Source organism: Aquarana catesbeiana, linkage group LG08 (genome assembly GCF_042186555.1).
Source record: "Aquarana catesbeiana isolate 2022-GZ linkage group LG08, ASM4218655v1, whole genome shotgun sequence".
NCBI classification, from domain to species: domain Eukaryota; kingdom Metazoa; phylum Chordata; class Amphibia; order Anura; family Ranidae; genus Aquarana; species Aquarana catesbeiana.
In genome coordinates, this window is record NC_133331.1 from 304,467,896 (window position 1) to 304,484,501 (window position 16,606).

The 16,606-nt window shown below is 45.5% G+C and overlaps 2 protein-coding genes across 2 annotated transcripts in view; both read right to left on the reverse strand.

Annotated features, from left to right (window-relative positions):
* The window catches only part of LOC141106885 (uncharacterized), a 152,563-nt gene that overhangs the window by 67,096 nt on the left and 68,861 nt on the right, over positions 1 to 16,606 (reverse strand). The window lies entirely within an intron of this gene.
* LOC141105128 (oocyte zinc finger protein XlCOF8.4-like) lies at positions 790 to 9,311 on the reverse strand. The gene is made up of 7 exons (XM_073595004.1): positions 9,248 to 9,311; positions 6,025 to 6,144; positions 5,404 to 5,541; positions 5,194 to 5,317; positions 4,980 to 5,077; positions 4,754 to 4,895; positions 790 to 2,187 (listed from the first exon to the last, which is right to left on the reverse strand). Exons 2-7 carry the CDS (start codon positions 6,100 to 6,102, stop codon positions 1,298 to 1,300), a joined length of 1,470 nt encoding a protein of 489 aa, XP_073451105.1. The 5' UTR covers positions 6,103 to 6,144; positions 9,248 to 9,311; the 3' UTR covers positions 790 to 1,297.

Genomic DNA, 16,606 nt, shown 5'->3' on the forward strand with positions numbered 1-16,606 from the left:
CCTACTCCACCATTTACCCACCAGATTCACCACCAAACAACCCACCCACCCTACCACCAGCCACTCCACCATTTACCCACCAGAACCACCGCTCCACCACCTCCAAACAACCCACCCACCTTACCACCACCACCCACACCATCACCACCAAACAATCCACCTACCCTACCACCACCAACTACACCATTTACCCACCAGAACCACCACCAAACAACCCACCCACCCTACCACCACTACCCACTCCACCACCAAACAACACACCAACCTTGCCACCATGCACATCAACACTCACTACACCATTTACCCACCAGAACCACCACTCCACCACCACCCACTCCACCATTTACCCACCAGATTAACCACCAAACAACCCACCCTACCACCACCCACTCCACCATTTATCCACCAGAACCACTCTCCACCACCACCAAACAACCCACCCACCACCACCCACTCCACCATTCACCCACCAGAACCACCACTACCAAACAACCCACCCACCCTGCCACCACCACCCACTACACCATTTACCCACCAGAACCAACACTCCATCACCACCACCAAACAACCCACCCACCCTACCACCACTACCCACTCCACCACCAAACACACCCACCTTGCCACCATGCACACCACCACTCACTACACCATTTACCCACCGGAACCACCACTCCACCACCAAACAACCCACACACCCTACCACCATCCACTCCACCACCACCAAACAACCCACCCACCCTACCACTGTTTTTAAACCAAAATGCGTTGGTAACTCTTTGGATTGTCCCCCTGACGTGTATTGGAATAAAATTGTATCTGGACCTCTTAGCAGTGGAGTGGCATTTCAGTTTTCATTTGTGTTAATGCAAGTGACAGATTTCAGCACCAGCGTATATATAACATTTTTATTTTGCACAGAGTCACATGACCCTTTGACTAAGCCCCCAGTGGGCGGGGTGGGGGTCACATCTGGTCTAAGTATATTCTTTTCAATCTCAAGCACTGATGAAAGGGGTGTTTTTTGGACCGAAGCAAGTTGGATTTTGCCCAGAGTCACACAAACCCTATAGGGACGTAACGCGTCGGGGCATGGCCTAGCATGTATGCTGAGGCTGCTCCTTATCTTTTGACTGCATGGGCTGGCCAGGCAGAGCGGTGATCCCCATACATGCACACCGTGTGTAAAGACTCTGAATGCAAACATGAAGGAGAGGGAGGGAAGCTCATTCTGAGTCCGGTGTACCGGGTGAAAGCGGATGACTTCAAGTTCTGAATGGTGTTGTCACTCTCCCGGCTGTCAGTGGGCATGGGTTTTCTGATGCGACATTAGGCGTGATCTGAGTGTAAAAGATTTCCCGCACTCCGAACAGGAAAAAGGGCGCTCGCCCGTGTGAAGTTTCTGGTGCGTGCGAAGGTTTCCTTTCTGGGTGAAGCATTTCCCGCAGTCCAAACACAAAAAAGGGCGTTCGCCCGTGTGACTTCTCTGGTGTATACGGAGCGCCCTCTTCCAAGTGAAACATTTCCCGCACTCTAGGCAGGGAAAAGAACTCTCGCCCGTGTGAATCTTCTGATGGGTGATAAGGTCGTGTTTCCGGGTGAAACATTTCTCGCACTCCGAACAGGAGAAGGGGCGTTCGCCGGTGTGGCACCTCTGGTGTCGGGAAAGGTCCGCTCGGTGTTTGAAACATTTGTCACACTGTAGACATGAGTAAGGACGCTCGTCGGTGTGACTTCTCAGGTGCCTGAGGAGGTGTCCTTTCCAGTTGAAACATTTCCCGCACTCCGAACATTGATACGGACCGTGTTTGTTCTCCCCCGTGTTCGTTCTTTGATCTTCAGCAAGAGACGACTCTGATCCAAGACCTTCATTCACTCTAGAACACTGGATTGTTGTATTGTCTTTGTGTGAAGAAGAAGTACCTAAATCACTGGACGATGATCTCCTGGAATTGGATGGATCCGAGGATCTCTCTGTGACGTGAAGCCTTGGATGGACTTCATTGGTAACAATATGTGACCGAAAAGAGTCCTGAGCTTTACAGGAGTCCATTGGTCTATCCACACCGTAAGGTCTTATTCGAGTATCGATGTTTGCTTCTGGAGAAACATCTGCAACATCCTGGTCTTCTGCATTACAGTCCAGAGATAAAGTTTGAGGTCTCTCCGCGGAAATCACATTGTGTCCACCTGATGGAAAGAAGAATTTTATACCACTTTAGGACCAGGCCTTCTTCCGAAACTTTTTGTTTACAAGTTAAAATCAGCATTTTATGCTAGAAAAATGACTACCTTCAAATATCAATTTTTTTTTTAGCAGAGACCCTAGAGAATGAAATGGCTATTGTTGCATTTTTTTTATATCACACGATCTTCATGCAGCAGTTTTTCAAACGCAATTTTTTTGGGGAAAAAAATACACTTAAAACGGTGTTCCAGTCATAAAAAAAAATTACATTTATTCAGCTGCATTAAATACAAATAACAACCGTTGGAATTTTTTTTTTTTTTTTAACTCACCTTTTCAGGTCTGTTGCTAGGGTGTCCCTCGTAATCTGCCTCTTCCTCTCCAAGGCGCCTGACGTCATTCCCCTTCCATCACTTCCCAGGAGTCATTGGGCAGCGCCGAGAGCTTAGTTGCCATCACAATGGGGGCGGGCACTCCCGACGCCCGTTGGGATGGCAACGTCAGAAGTGTGCGGCGCTGCGCCGTACATACGGCGCATGCGCGAGAACGGGCGGTGCATGCTGGTCGCTCAGCTGCACCAGAGATGTCTGTCATCACTTCCCAGGAGTCACTGGGCAGCGCCGAGAGCTTTGTTGCCATTACAAGGGGGGCAGGCACTTCCGCCGCCCGTTGGGACGGCAACGTCAGAAGTGTGCGGCGCTGCGCCGTACATACAGCGCATGCGCGAGAACGGGCGGTGCATGCTGGTCGCTCAGCTGCACCAGAGAAGTCTGTCATCACTTCCCAGGAGTCACTGGGCAGCGCCGAGGGCTTCGTTGCCATCACAACGGGGGGCGGGCACTTCTGACGCCCCCGCCCGTTGTGATGGCAACGTCAGAAGTGTGCGGCGCTGCGCCGTACATACGGCGCATGCCCAAGAATGGGCGGTGCATGCTGGTCGCTCAGCTGCACCAGAGCCCGGAAGATAGTGCTAGTGGGCTTCACATGCTCACAAGCACTATGGAAACTACCACGAAAGAGGAATATAACATATATTCCTCTATGAAATCGGCAATCGAGCGCCGATTAATCACACAAACGTAAGTGCTCTAAATAAGCCTTAGAAACAAAAGTTATGCATCCTAAAAAAAAAAAATTTAACAGTGGGAACTCCGCTTTAAGGACCGGGCCTATTTTGCAGACTCTGTGTTTACAAGTTAAAATAATTTTTTTTATTGCTAGAAAATTACTTAGAACCCCCCAAACATTTATATATTTTTTTTCAGACACCCTAGAGAATAAAATGGCCGTCGTTGAAATACTTTCTGTCACACCGTATTTGCGCAGCGGTCCTACAAGCGCACTTTTTTTGGAAAAAATACGCTTTTTTAAATTAAAAAAATAAGACAACAGTAAAGTTAGCCCCATTTTTTTTTTTGTTGTGAAAGATGAAGTTACACCGAGTAAATTGATACCCAACATGTCACGCTTCAAAATTGCGCCCGTTCGTGGAATGGCGACAAACATTTACCCTTACAAATCTCCATAGGCGACGTTTAAAAATCTCTACAGGTTGCATGTTTTGTGTTACAGAGGAGGTCTAGGGCTAGAATTATTGCTTTCGCTCTACCGATCGCGGTGATACCTCACATGTGTGGTTTGAACACCGTTTTCATATGCGGGTGCGACTTACGTATGCGTTCGCTTCTGCGTGCAAGCTTGGCGGGATGATGCTCTTTTTTTTTCTTATTTATTTTTTTATTTTGACACTGTCCGTTTAAAAAAAAAAAAAATTGGGTCACTTTTATTCCTATTACAAAGAATGTAAACATTTCTTGTAATAGGAAAAAAGCATGACAGGTCCTCTTAAATATGAAATCCGGGGGGGGGGGGTGTCAAAAAGACCTCAGATCTCATATTTACACTAAAATGCAATAAAAAAAAAAATTAAATGTCATTTGAAAAAAAAAAAAAATTCCCTTTTAAGAGCATTGACGTCGCTTCCGCCTTCCAATGCTATGGAGTTGAGCGGAGGCCATCATTCCCTCACTCGGAACCGATCGGCTCTGCCGCTACCGACGGCTCTGGTAAGCGGCGGAGACGACCAGATAAAAGTGATTTTGCAGCGAATCCGCCGCAGAGACCACTTTTATCCCAAAGAGGACAGTCCTCCGTTTTTAAAAATACTGGGGTTACAGAAGCTAGCTGCTGCCATCACAACGGTATTGAACGTCAAAGTAGCAACGTATAACGACGGTGGCTGGTCCTTAAATAGTTAACCAGTTTCCACCACCATGATGACATATGATGTCGTGGACTTGAACTGGAGATATCTGGATGATGTCGCAGCTACAGGCATCACCCAGATATTAGCCATCCTAGCGGCTGAAGGCCACCTCCTCCCACCGCCCATTGGTGTCTCTCTGGGTTCTCCTCTGAGATCGGAGAGCTAGAGATCCAGTGGCGGTGCCAGGCTACCACGGAGCTGGCCGAAGACCGGCATTGAGCCAGTGTACATCTATAATAGCAAAATAAAACAGTAATAAATGGAAGCATACAGTAATACCTCTCCGTGTAGTTATTACATACCTGTGCCGATGGCTACAGAAGATTCCTCCTCTTTAACTCTCACCACCATTCTAAATTCCTCTGTAGACCGAGGACCACCTTTTACGGATCCCGCATCTTCTTCCTCTTTTTTCTCAACTTTCATATTGATGAGCTTTTCTCCCTTCAAAACACAGAATGATAAAAGTAACATCTCGAAAATATGAGTACTAATACCCTACGGATACTTAAGAAAATATTTCTTTACCGGATAACGATGAGGGATGGTGTGATCATCCTGTATGGAATCCCGGGAATACAGAGGACAGGGACATCTCTCTGGTGGGTTCCCATTACTAGATCCATCTGTAGGAAACACACACACTGACTGAATACATTGTTTCTATGTGTTTATCAGATGATGGGGGATCTAGGTGGACCCTCCGTACTGCTCTCTCCTTTACAATAAAGTCTCCTCTTACCCAGTGATGTGAGGGGCGGCTGATTGTCCATCATGACGTCCTTGTAGAGATCCTTGTGTCCTTCTAAATACTCCCACTCCTCCATGGAGAAATAGACAGTGACATCCTGACACCTTATAGGAACCTGACACACACGATGATACAGTCACCATCCAGACACATCCCTTGTCTGTTACTGGATAATGTCCCAGAATTCCCACCACCGCTCACCTCTCCTGTCAGCAGATCAATGATCTTCTTGGCGACTTCTAGAATCTTCTTCTCGTTTCTCTTAGGTGTTGAGGAACCATGAAGGCAGCTACTGGGAGTCAGTTTCTGATTAGATGTCTTTTTCACAACTTGGTAATCCTATTAAAAACGTTCACATCTATCAGTATCTACAGAATCCTTCTCACCTCTCCGGTCAGGTCTGTGTTTTATTAATAGAGATAAGAGTGATGTCATGTGACCTCCCAGAATCCTCCTCACCTCTCCGGTCAGGTCTGTGATTTATTAATAGAGATAAGAGTGATGTCATGTGACCTCCCAGAATCCTCCTCACCTCTCTGGTCAAGTCTGTTTTATTAAAAGAGATAAGAGTGATGTCACGTGACCTCCCAGAATCCTCCTCACCTCTCCGGTCAGGTCTGTGTTTTATTAATAGAGATAAGAGTGATGTCATGTGACCTCCCAGAATCCTCCTCACCTCTTCGGTCAGGTCTGTGTTTTATTAATAGAGATAAGAGTGATGTCATGTGACCTCCCAGAATCCTCCTCACCTCTCCGGTCAGGTCTGAGTTTTATTAATAGAGAGAAGAGTGATGTCATGTGACCTCCCAGAATCCTCCTCACCTCTCCGGTCAGCAGGTAGATGATCTCCAGGGTGAAGCCTAATATCCTCTCAGTCATGTGACTTTGGTGCTTGTCCATTCTTCTTCATGTGGTCATGTGCGCTAACCACGAAGTTCCTCTCTGTAGATGGAAATTAATGATATGCTTGTTTTTGTCAACAGGTGGATATATTGTTCAGTGGGTAAGGTTATCTGGAGCAGAGAACGATGTGACCATCTCAGTGTTCTCTGTACAGCACTGCGGGGTAGGTCAGAGCTATATAAATGTATAATATTAGTGTGTGAGTGTGGGGGAAACATTAGAATGTAAGCCCCCCTTGTCCAAGGACTGATGTGACTGGCTCAGTGGTCTCTGTACAGCAGTCCAGAATGTCAGAGTTATATAAACGTACAATATCTAGCTCTATTACCTGCTAGATATCTTATAAAATAAGGCTACGGTCCAACTTTCTGGCCTATATTTAGGGTGTAACATGAAACATGGTACCATTGCAGTCCCATCTGTCACCCCAGTAGTGGCTCTCTTAGCTCTCAATAGAGCACAACTGTAGTGAGCTCCATAACCAAAGAGCCACACCTCCTCCATCTTGATAACTGAAGGCCTGTACCTCTTCCAGCTCCAAAAAACAAGAGCCATACCTCCTACAGCTCCATATAAGAAAGGTCCTTATGGAGCCTCCAGCTCCATAACTGAAGGTCTGTACCTACCCCAGCTCCATAAATGAAGGTTCACCCCCCCTCCAGCTCTATAAGTGAAGGTCCATATCTCCTTCAGCTCTATAAGTGAAGGTCCGTACCTTCCCCAGCTCCATAACTGAAGGTCTGTACCTCCCCCATCTCCATAAATGAAGGTTTATCCCCCCTCCAGCTTTAAGAGTGAAGGTCCATATCTCCTTCAGCTCTATAAGTGAAGGTCCATACCTCCTCCAGCTCCATAACTGAAGGTCTGTACCTCCCCCATCTCCATAAATGAAGGTTCATCCCCCCTCCAGCTCTATAAGTGAAGGTCTGTACCTCCTCCAGCTCCATAACTGAAGGTCCGTACCTTCCCCAGCTCCATACCTCCTCCAGCTCCATAGCTGAAGGTCTGTACTTCCTCCAGCTCTAAAAGTAAAGGTCCGTATATCCTTCAGCTCCATAACTTAAGGTCTGTACTTTCCCCAAGACATGTGCAGAACAAAAAAAATTGTTATTTACATCAATTTATATAGTTAAATTTGTTTCATTCGTTTTCGGAATTTGTTTTGTTTATTAGTTTTCGAATCGATTCGAAAAGTTTTCTAATTCGAAAAGTTTTCCAATTTCCAAAAATAATAAAATAGAATATAAAATAAATGAATAGAATAGAAAAAAATGTATTTATTTTTTTTCCTGCTCTATTACTTTGTGTTTATTCTATTTTATTCTCCTTGTAAATTCGAAAACTTTTCGAATTCGAATAGTTTTCCAATTCGAAAATGATTTGAAATTCGTTCCGAATTTTTTTTTTCGTTATTTCGGATTAGTTTAAATTCTGAACTATTCTAATTCAGACACATCCGAATTTCCGAATAATGAAACTTTGTCCGAATTTTAATTCTGAACGAAATGAACCGCACATGTCTACTTTCCCCAGCTCCATAACTAAAGGTCTGTACCTCCTCCAGCTCCATTACTAAAGGTCTGTACCTCCTCCAGCTCCATAACTAAAGGGCCGTACCTCCTCCAGCTCCATAACTAAAGGGCCGTACCTCCTCCAGCTCCATAACTAAAGGTCTGTTCCTCCTCCAGCTCTATAACTGAGGGTCCATACCTCCTCCAGCTCTATAACTGAAGGTCCATGCCTTCTCCAGCTCTATAACTGAAGAGCCGTACCTCCTCCAGCTCCATAACTGAAGGTCTATACCTCCTCCAGCTCTATAACGGAAGGTCCATGCCTCCTCTAGCTCTATAACTGAAGGTCCATGCCTCCTCCAGCTCTATAACTGAAGGTCCATGCCTCCTCGAGCTCTATAACTGAAGGTCCATGCCTCCTCTAGCTCTATAACTGAAGGTCCATGCCTCCTCTAGCTCTATAACTGAAGGTCCATGCCTCCTCTAGCTCTATAACTGAAGGTCCATGCCTTCTCCAGCTCTATAGCTAAAGGTCCGCACTTCCTTCAGCTATATAACTCAAGGTCTGTATCTCCCTCAGCTCCATAACTGAAGGGCCGTACCTCCTCCAGCTCCATAACTAAAGGTTTGTTCCTCCTCCAGCTCTATAACTGAGGGTCCATACCTCCTCCAGCTCTATAACTGAAGGTCCATGCCTTCTCCAGCTCTATAACTGAAGAGCCGTACCTCCTCCAGCTCCATAACTGAAGGTCTATACCTCCTCCAGCTCTATAACTGAAGGTCCATGCCTCCCCTAGCTCTATAACTGAAGGTCCATGCCTCCTCCAGCTCTAAAACTGAAGGTCCATACCTCCTCCAGCTCTATAACTGAAGGTCCATGCCTCCTCTAGCTCTATAACTGAAGGTCCATGCCTCATCTAGCTCTATAACTGAAGGTCAATGCCTTCTCCTGCTCTATAGCTGAAGGTCTGCACCTCCTTCAGCTATACAACTCAAGGTCTGTATCTCCCTCAGCTCCATAACTTAATGTCCGTACCTCCACCATCTCTATAACTGAAGGTCTGGATCTCCTTCAGCTCTATAACTGAAGGTCCATACTGCTTCTAGCTCCATAACCAAGGGCCTGTACCTCCATCCAGACCTTTGGCTGGAGAAATAGTCCGCAGTAACTTGTGCATTGCACCTGTGATCCACTGATCAAGATTACAATGCTTTACAGGCTCCAATGCAAAAAAGCAATAAATGCAATTATTTTTTTATATCAGTACATTTATTCATTTTTTTGGCAAAATTTGGAATTTTGCTTTAATTAAACATATATTGCAAATATATATATATATATATATATATATATTAATTAATGTTAGTACATGACTGTTGCGGAGACATTAGACTGTAAGCTCCTATGGTCCAGAGGCTGATATGACTTGCATAGTATTCTCTGTGTACAGTACTGTGGCATATGTTAGAGCTACAGAATGTAAAAATTAAAAAAAAAAGTATTATTATACAATATGTGTGTATCATCATCTGTTGGAGATAAAAGACATCACAGTGACTATGGAGGAAGAGGACGGACATGACGGGGGGGGGGGGTTACTGGATGTAAATATAAAATAAGATCTTATTACCTCCTCTGTTGCCAATTCCAGCAATGTCTTCTCTCTACTTCCTCCCAACTCTCACTATTAACCTGGAACTTCCTGTTTATACTGACATTACTTCCTGTCTGTGCATTGCACTTGGTAAAAGTTAGTTCACCATCTAGTGCAGAATAGAGAAACTGCAGCTTTTATTCCAAAGTTGTGTTTTCTAATGCCGCGTACACACGAGCGGACTTTACGGCCGACTTTGCCCGGCGGACTGGATTTCGTCTGACAATTCGATCATGTGCGGGCTCCAGCGGACTTTGTTTTCTCAAAAGTTGGACGGACTTAGATTTGAAACATGTTTTAAATCAATCCGTTGAAATCGAGTCCGGTCGAAAAGTCTGCTCGTCTGTATGCTAGTTGGACGGACAAAAAGCCACGCTAGGGCAGCTATTGGCTACTGGCTATGAACTTCCTTGTTTTAGTCCGGTCGTACGTCATCACGTACGAATTCGACGGACTTTGGTGGATTGTGTGTAGGCAAGTCCGTTCATTCGGAAAGTCCGTCGTAAAGTCCGTCGAAAAGTCCGCCGGGCAAAGTCTGCCGTAAAGTCCGACCGTGTGTACGCGGCATAAGGTTTGTGTCGTAAGTCATCATCATACTGAGGATCACCATCACGTTCCTGCCAAGGATACATCTGTTATGAAATGAAGTGAACTCTTTGTCTCAGTTTCTGCCACTTTCGACCCGTACCAGATGCTGGAACTGGCTGAAACATGTGTACAAAGATTCCAATAGCTCGAGATTGAAATAATATTATACAGATAATGCTCTTATGCCCCATACACACGAATGTTCGCTGGGACCTTGTTGTCGGAAATTCCGACCGTGTGTAGGCTCCATCGGACATTTTCCGTCGGAATTTCCGACACACAAAATTTGAGATCTGTATCTCAAATTTTCCGACAACAAAATCCGTTCTCGTAAATTCTGATCGTGTGTACACAATTCCGACGCACAAAGTTCCATGCATGCTCGAATCAAGCAGAAGAGCCGCACTGGCTATTGAATTGAATTTTTCTCAGCTCGTCGTACGTGTTGTACGTCACCGCGTTCTTGACGTTCGCAATTTCCGACAAGAATTGTGTGACCGTGTGTATGCAAATCAAGTTTAAGCCAACATCCGTCAGAAAAAAAACATGGATTTTGTTGTCGGAATGTGCAATTGAGTGTACGCAGCATTAGTCTTCTATAGGATAGTAACTATCTGGGTCTTCTTCAAGCCTTCTACCAGCTAGAAGATAGACCTCTCCCAGTACAGGCTAGGACTGCTGGTACATGTAGTTTCATAGCTTTAACTTGCAAAGATCTGCTGTAACCTGTTATCCCACAAGACTTGTGTTCAAGACTAGTGTCTCTGCCTTTCTTAGAAGAATTCAAATGACTCCAATATTTTGAGGATCCTAGCGTCGCACACTCTGAGAGGGTTCCAACTGACCCCAATATTTTAAGAATTCTAGTGTTGCAGACTTTCTGAGAAGATTCCAAATTACCCCAATATTTTGAGCATCCTAGTGTCCCTGACTTTCTGGGAAGATTCCAAATGACTCCAGGATTTTGAGGATCCTAGTGTCCCTGACTTTCTGGGAAGATTCCAAATGACCCCAGGATTTTGAGGATCCTAGTGTCCCTGACTTTCTGAGAAGGTTCCAAATGACCCCAATATTTCAAGGATCCTTGTGTCCCATACTTTCTGAGAAGATTCCAACTTACCCCAATGTTTCAAGGATCCTAGTATCCCTGACTTTCTGAGAAAATTCCAAATGACCCCAATATTTTGAGAATCCTAGTGTCCCTGACTTTGTGAGAAGATTTCAAATGACCCCAATAATTTGAGGATGCTAGTGTCCCTGACTTTCTGATAAGATTCTAAATGACCCCAATATTTTGAGGAACCTAGTGTTCCAGACCTTCTGAGAAGATTCCAAATGACCCCAACATTTTGTGGATCCTAGTGTCCTTGACTCTTTGAGAAGATTCCAAATGACCCCAATGTTTCAAGGATCCTAGTGTCCCTGACTTTCTGAGAAGATTCCAAATGACCCCAATATTTTGAGGATCCTCTAGTGTCCCTGACTTTCTGAAAAGATTCCAAATGACCCCAATATTTCAAGGATCCTAGTGTCCCAGACTTTCTGAGAGGATTCCAAATGACCCCAATATTTCGAGGATCCTAGTGTCCCAGACCTTCTGCGAAGATTCCAAATTACCCCAATGTTTTGAGGATCCTAGTGTCCCAAACTTTCTGAGAAGATTCCAAATCACCCCAATATTTTGAGCATCTTAGTGTCCCAGACAAGATCCTAGTGTCCCTGACTTTCTGAGAATATTCCAAATGACCCCAATATTTCAAGGATCCTAGTGTCCTAAACTTTGAGAAGATTCCAAATGACCCCAATATTTCGAGGATCCTAGTGTTCCAGACCTTCTGAGAAGATTCCAAATTACCCCAATATTTTGAGGATCCTAGTGTCTCTGAGAAGATTCTCAGTAGCCCCCAAGATTCTGTTTCCTAGATTCCGAGTAACCTTAAGATTCCTAGTGTTTCTTTGGCCACCCCATTCCCTTGTTCCCAGGAACTTTAAAGTTTTCTTCAGAGTCTTGCAATGTGATCTCTGTGCCCCCAGTTTTTCCCAGTATCGTCTCCCAGTGTATCCTCTGTTTCCCTTGTGTACCTCTACCAGCTTTCAGCCTTCCTGCACCCCTGTGATCACCCGAGTTTCAGTATCAGCAGCTGTGTCTGCAACCTGCTTCAGTGTCTCACAGTGTTTTCCTCATCTATTTCCTGCTCTGTGTCCCTGTCTGCTTCTGCCTGCTCCTAGTGATTGCTGTCTGTCTCTGTGCATTTTTACTCACTCCAAGGGATTCGTGTGCCTTGGTGCACTGCTACACATTTCCAGTTCGTCTGTAGATTTCCATGCATCACTTGCAGCCTGGGCTGTGTTACCTATTGACCTGGGATCCCAGAATCTCAGTGCTGCAAGTGATTTTTCTTGCTTATCAGCCCTTAGTTTCCACCAGCTGCTAGCTTGGGCAAGTCAGAGGGCCACAACCTAGAGAAGACAAGGGGGCTCCTTCGATTCACTCCCCTCTGATCCCTTCATTGCCCTGCTTGCCTCACTAGAGCCTCAGGGCGAGTCTATTCTGTGTGTGTAGCAACCGCAGGGCTGCGGGTGGAACTGGACAAGATTAGTGAACCACAGGAGGCTTGTATTATTTACAGTGTTCACGTTGTTTGCTTGGCGGAGCAGCGGCTAACTGTGAGCAAACTTGGGAGGAATATGGAAGACAGCCCAAACTCAGGGCAGTCAGTATGATATTCAGCGATTGCATGGCACCTGCACTTCCCCTGCATCTCCCGCAGGCTGCCTTGATTCCCCAATGCTGCGATCCTCTACTGCAGCAGCCGGTATCTCTCCCTGACGGTTAGTCAAATGGTCGACTAACAAAAAGATCTTGGTTTGGCAAGATGCTCACCCTGTTGCTTGTGGAGGATGGTCACTATCTACTAGGAGAACTTTATATCGGGTCTTTTTGCCAAACCAAGATCTTTTTTGTTGGTCAACCATATCCCTATACTCCTGCCTGAATATACCCGGTTAGTGAATCCGGACCATTGGACCTATGATGTTCCTTCCACCCTGCTCTATAAAATTCTGGGCCTCGTGTTTTATTGGTCTTGTTAGACCTGTGTGGATTACGGAGCTGCCTTCTTTTGAGTGGCCTCCTGATTCCTGGACGTTTTAGAACTGGAATTGTTGTCCACATATGATTCTTCCACCTACAATGTTGTTTATTCAATGTACTCTTCAACAAAGAACGCCCTGAAGAAGACTGTTATAGTTGAAACGCGTAGGGGTATTGTTGTGTCGCAGTATTACTTTTTTGATGAATGACATTATATGTTATTGTCTAATCTTGACATGCCTGATCTACCCTCTTGTATGCATCATGTTTCAATTTTTGCATGGATTTTAAACATGTGTACTAATAAAATTCTTAAACTTAATACTACTGTCTCCATTCCTAAGTGTCCTTTGGTGCCTTCAAAGTTCCGTCCCACTTTCTCTTTTTTGTTCCAATAGTCATTGGGCTGTGGCACCTCCTTGACACTAGGATATTTTAGGCCCCTCTGATAGAAAGTTTCTCCAACTGAAATCTAGTGGAACCAATTGGCCTTAGAAGTCACCTAATTAGTCAATAGAGTCCACCTGTGTGTAATTTTATCTCAGTATAAATACAGCTGTTCTGTGAAGCCCTCACAGGTTTGTTAGAGAACCTTAGTGAACAAACAGCATCATGAAGGCCAAGGAACACACCAGACAGGTCAGGGATAAAGTTGTGGAGAAGCTTAAAGCAGGGTTAGGGTATAAAAATAAATCTCCCAAGCTTTGAACATCTCACGGAGCTCTGTTCAATCCATCATCGGAAAATGGAAATAGTATGGCACAACTGACAACCTGCCAAGACATGGCCGTCCACCTAAACTGACAGGCCGGGCAAGTAGAGCATTCATCAGAGAAGAGCCAAGAGGTCCATGGTAACGCTGGAGGAGCTGCAAGAGATCCACAGCTCAGGTGGGAGAATCTGTCCACAGGACAACTATTAGTCGTGTTCTCCACAAATCTGACCTTTATGGAAGACTGACAAGAAGAAAGACATTGGTGAAAGAAAGCTGTAATTGCAGTGAAAGGCGGTTCTACAAAGTATTGACTAAGGAGGGGGGGGGGTGAACATTTGGTCGTATTTGATCCCCTCCGCGGTTTTTATATTTTTCGGTATAAACATAAAAAAAAAAGGAGCGACAAATTTGAAAAAAAAAGACAATATTTTTTACTTTCTGCTATAATACATATCCAATAAAAAAAATGTAAAAAATCAACTTTCTTCATCAGTTTAGGCCGATATGTATTTTTCTACATATTTTTGGTAAAAAAAAATCCCAATAAGCGTATATTGATTGGTTTGCACAAAAGTTAAAGTGTCTACAAACTATGGGATATTTTTTTAAATTTTTATTTATTTTTTTTTACTACCGTGTTTCCCCGAAAATAAGCTTGGGTCTTATATTAATTTTGGCAACAAAAGACACAGTAGGGCTTATTTTCGGGGTAGGTCTTACCATGTAATGTGATGTCTTCTCTCCCTCCCTGCCTGTCAGGAACCCCTGGTGTGAACCGAGTATAAATGGTTGTAAAATCCTATAATCCACTCTATTACAGTATCATATAATGTATAATGTGAATGTTTCTGTAATATAAATGCGCCAAATACCTTCATTATAGCGCCGCTCAGTACTTCAGTGACCCGCCGGAGCCCTCTTCCCCACTCCGAGCACTGCAGAGCGGGGGGGGCGGGGGGGCGTACCGAAGGTATTTGGCACAATTATATTACAGAAACACACACATTGTACATGTGTGTGTAAAAAAGCAAAAAAAGACCAAGAATAAAAAAAACTGTTTCATAGTTTGTTATAACATTTTTAAAACAGGTAATTTGGCAGCACTGATGGGCACTGATAGGTGGCACTGGGAGGTGGCACTCATGGGCACTGATAGGCTGCACTGATGGGCACTGACAGGTGGCACTGATGGGAAATGATGGACACTGATAGGCTGCACTCATGGGCACTGAGAGGTGGCACTCATGAGCAATGGTGGGCACTGATAGGCTGCACTCATGGGCAATGATGGACACTGATAGGCTGCACTCATGGGCACTGATGGGCAATGATGGACACTGATAGGCTGCACTCATGGGCACTGATGGGCAATGGTGGGCACAGATAGGCTGCACTCATGGGCACTGATGGGCAATGATGGACACTGATAGGCTGCACTCATGGGCAATGATGGACACTGATAGGCTGCACTCATGGGCACTGATGGGCAATGATGGACACTGATAGGCTGCACTCATGGGCACTGATGGGCAATGATGGACACTGATAGGCTGCACTCATGGGCACTGATGGGCAATGATGGGCACTGATAGGCTGCACTCATGGGCACTGATGGGCACAGATAGGCTGCACTCATGGGCACTGATGGGCAATGATGGACACTGATAGGCTGCACTCATGGGCACTGATGGACACTGAAAGGCTGCACTCATGGGCACTGATGGGCAATGGTGGGCACTGATAGGCTGCACTCTTGGGCACTCATGGGCAATGGTGGGCACTGATAGGCTGCACTCATGGGCACTGAGAGGTGGCATTCATGGGCAATGGTGGGCAATGATAGGCTACACTGAGAGGTGGCACTCATGGGCAATGATGGGCACTGATAGGCTGCACTGAGAGGTGGCACTCATGGGAAATGATGGGCACTGAGAGGTGGCACTCATGGGCACTGAGAGGTGGCACTCATGGGAAATGATGGGCACTGATAGGCTGCACTCATGGGCACTGAGAGGTGGCACTCATGAGCAATGGTGGGCACTGATAGGTTGCACTCATGGGCACTGAGAGGTGGCACTCATGGGCAATGGTGGGCACTGATAGGCTGCACTCAAGGGCACTAAGAGGTGGCACTCATGGGAAATGATGGGCACTGATAGGCTGCACTCATGGGCACTGAGAGGTGGCACTCATGGGCAATGGTGGGCACTGATAGGCTGCACTCAAGGACACTGAGAGGTGGCACTGATAGGTGGCACTGATGGGCAATGATGATTGGCACAAATGTGCGGCACTGAAGATCACTGATGGGCACTGGTAGGTGACACTGATAGGCAGCACTGATAATGAGGCACTGATGGACATTGATTGGCAGCACTTGGTGGGAATTGATAGGTGGCACTGGTGGGCACAGATGAGGCAGCCGCGGCTCTCTGTGTGAGGGACTGATGTGATCAGCTCTTTTTCACCTCATGCTGACAGCGTGAGGGAAATAAAAAAAAATGATTACCAATCTTCTTGTCATTGGGTGACAGCTGATCACGTGGTAAGGGGCTCGGGGTCCGTCCCTTACTCTGATCTGTGATCAGCCGCATCTCATAGACTCGGTGATCACAGAGCGCGTCGCTCTTGCACGAGAGGACGTCATATAGCGCCCTCCCGACCAATAAGGCCCGCGCTGTAGCCGTCATTCGGCTATAGCGCGGGTTGGGAGTTGGTAAATTATTTCTTTTTCGATCACTTTTATTCCTATTACAAGGAACGTAAACATCTCTTGTAATAGGTATAAGGATGACAGGTCCTCTTTATTGTGAGATCTGGGGGTCAAAAAAACTCACATCTCACATTTACACTTAAAAGCAAAATAAAAAAAAAAAAGTAATTTTACATTTACTCAAAAAAAAAAAAAAAGGCCTAGAGGCGGAAGTGACATCAGACG

Coding starts and splice junctions, on each gene's coding strand:
- LOC141105128 (XM_073595004.1), bottom strand. CDS start 6,102: ATGGACAAGCACCAAAGTCACATGACTGAGAGGATATTAGGCTTCACC. Junction 5,318..5,403: donor TTGATCTGCTGACAGGAGAG/GTGAGCGGTGGT, acceptor CGTGTGTGTCAG/GTTCCTATAAGGTGTCAGGA. Junction 5,078..5,193: donor GCCGCCCCTCACATCACTGG/GTAAGAGGAGAC, acceptor TGTTTCCTACAG/ATGGATCTAGTAATGGGAAC.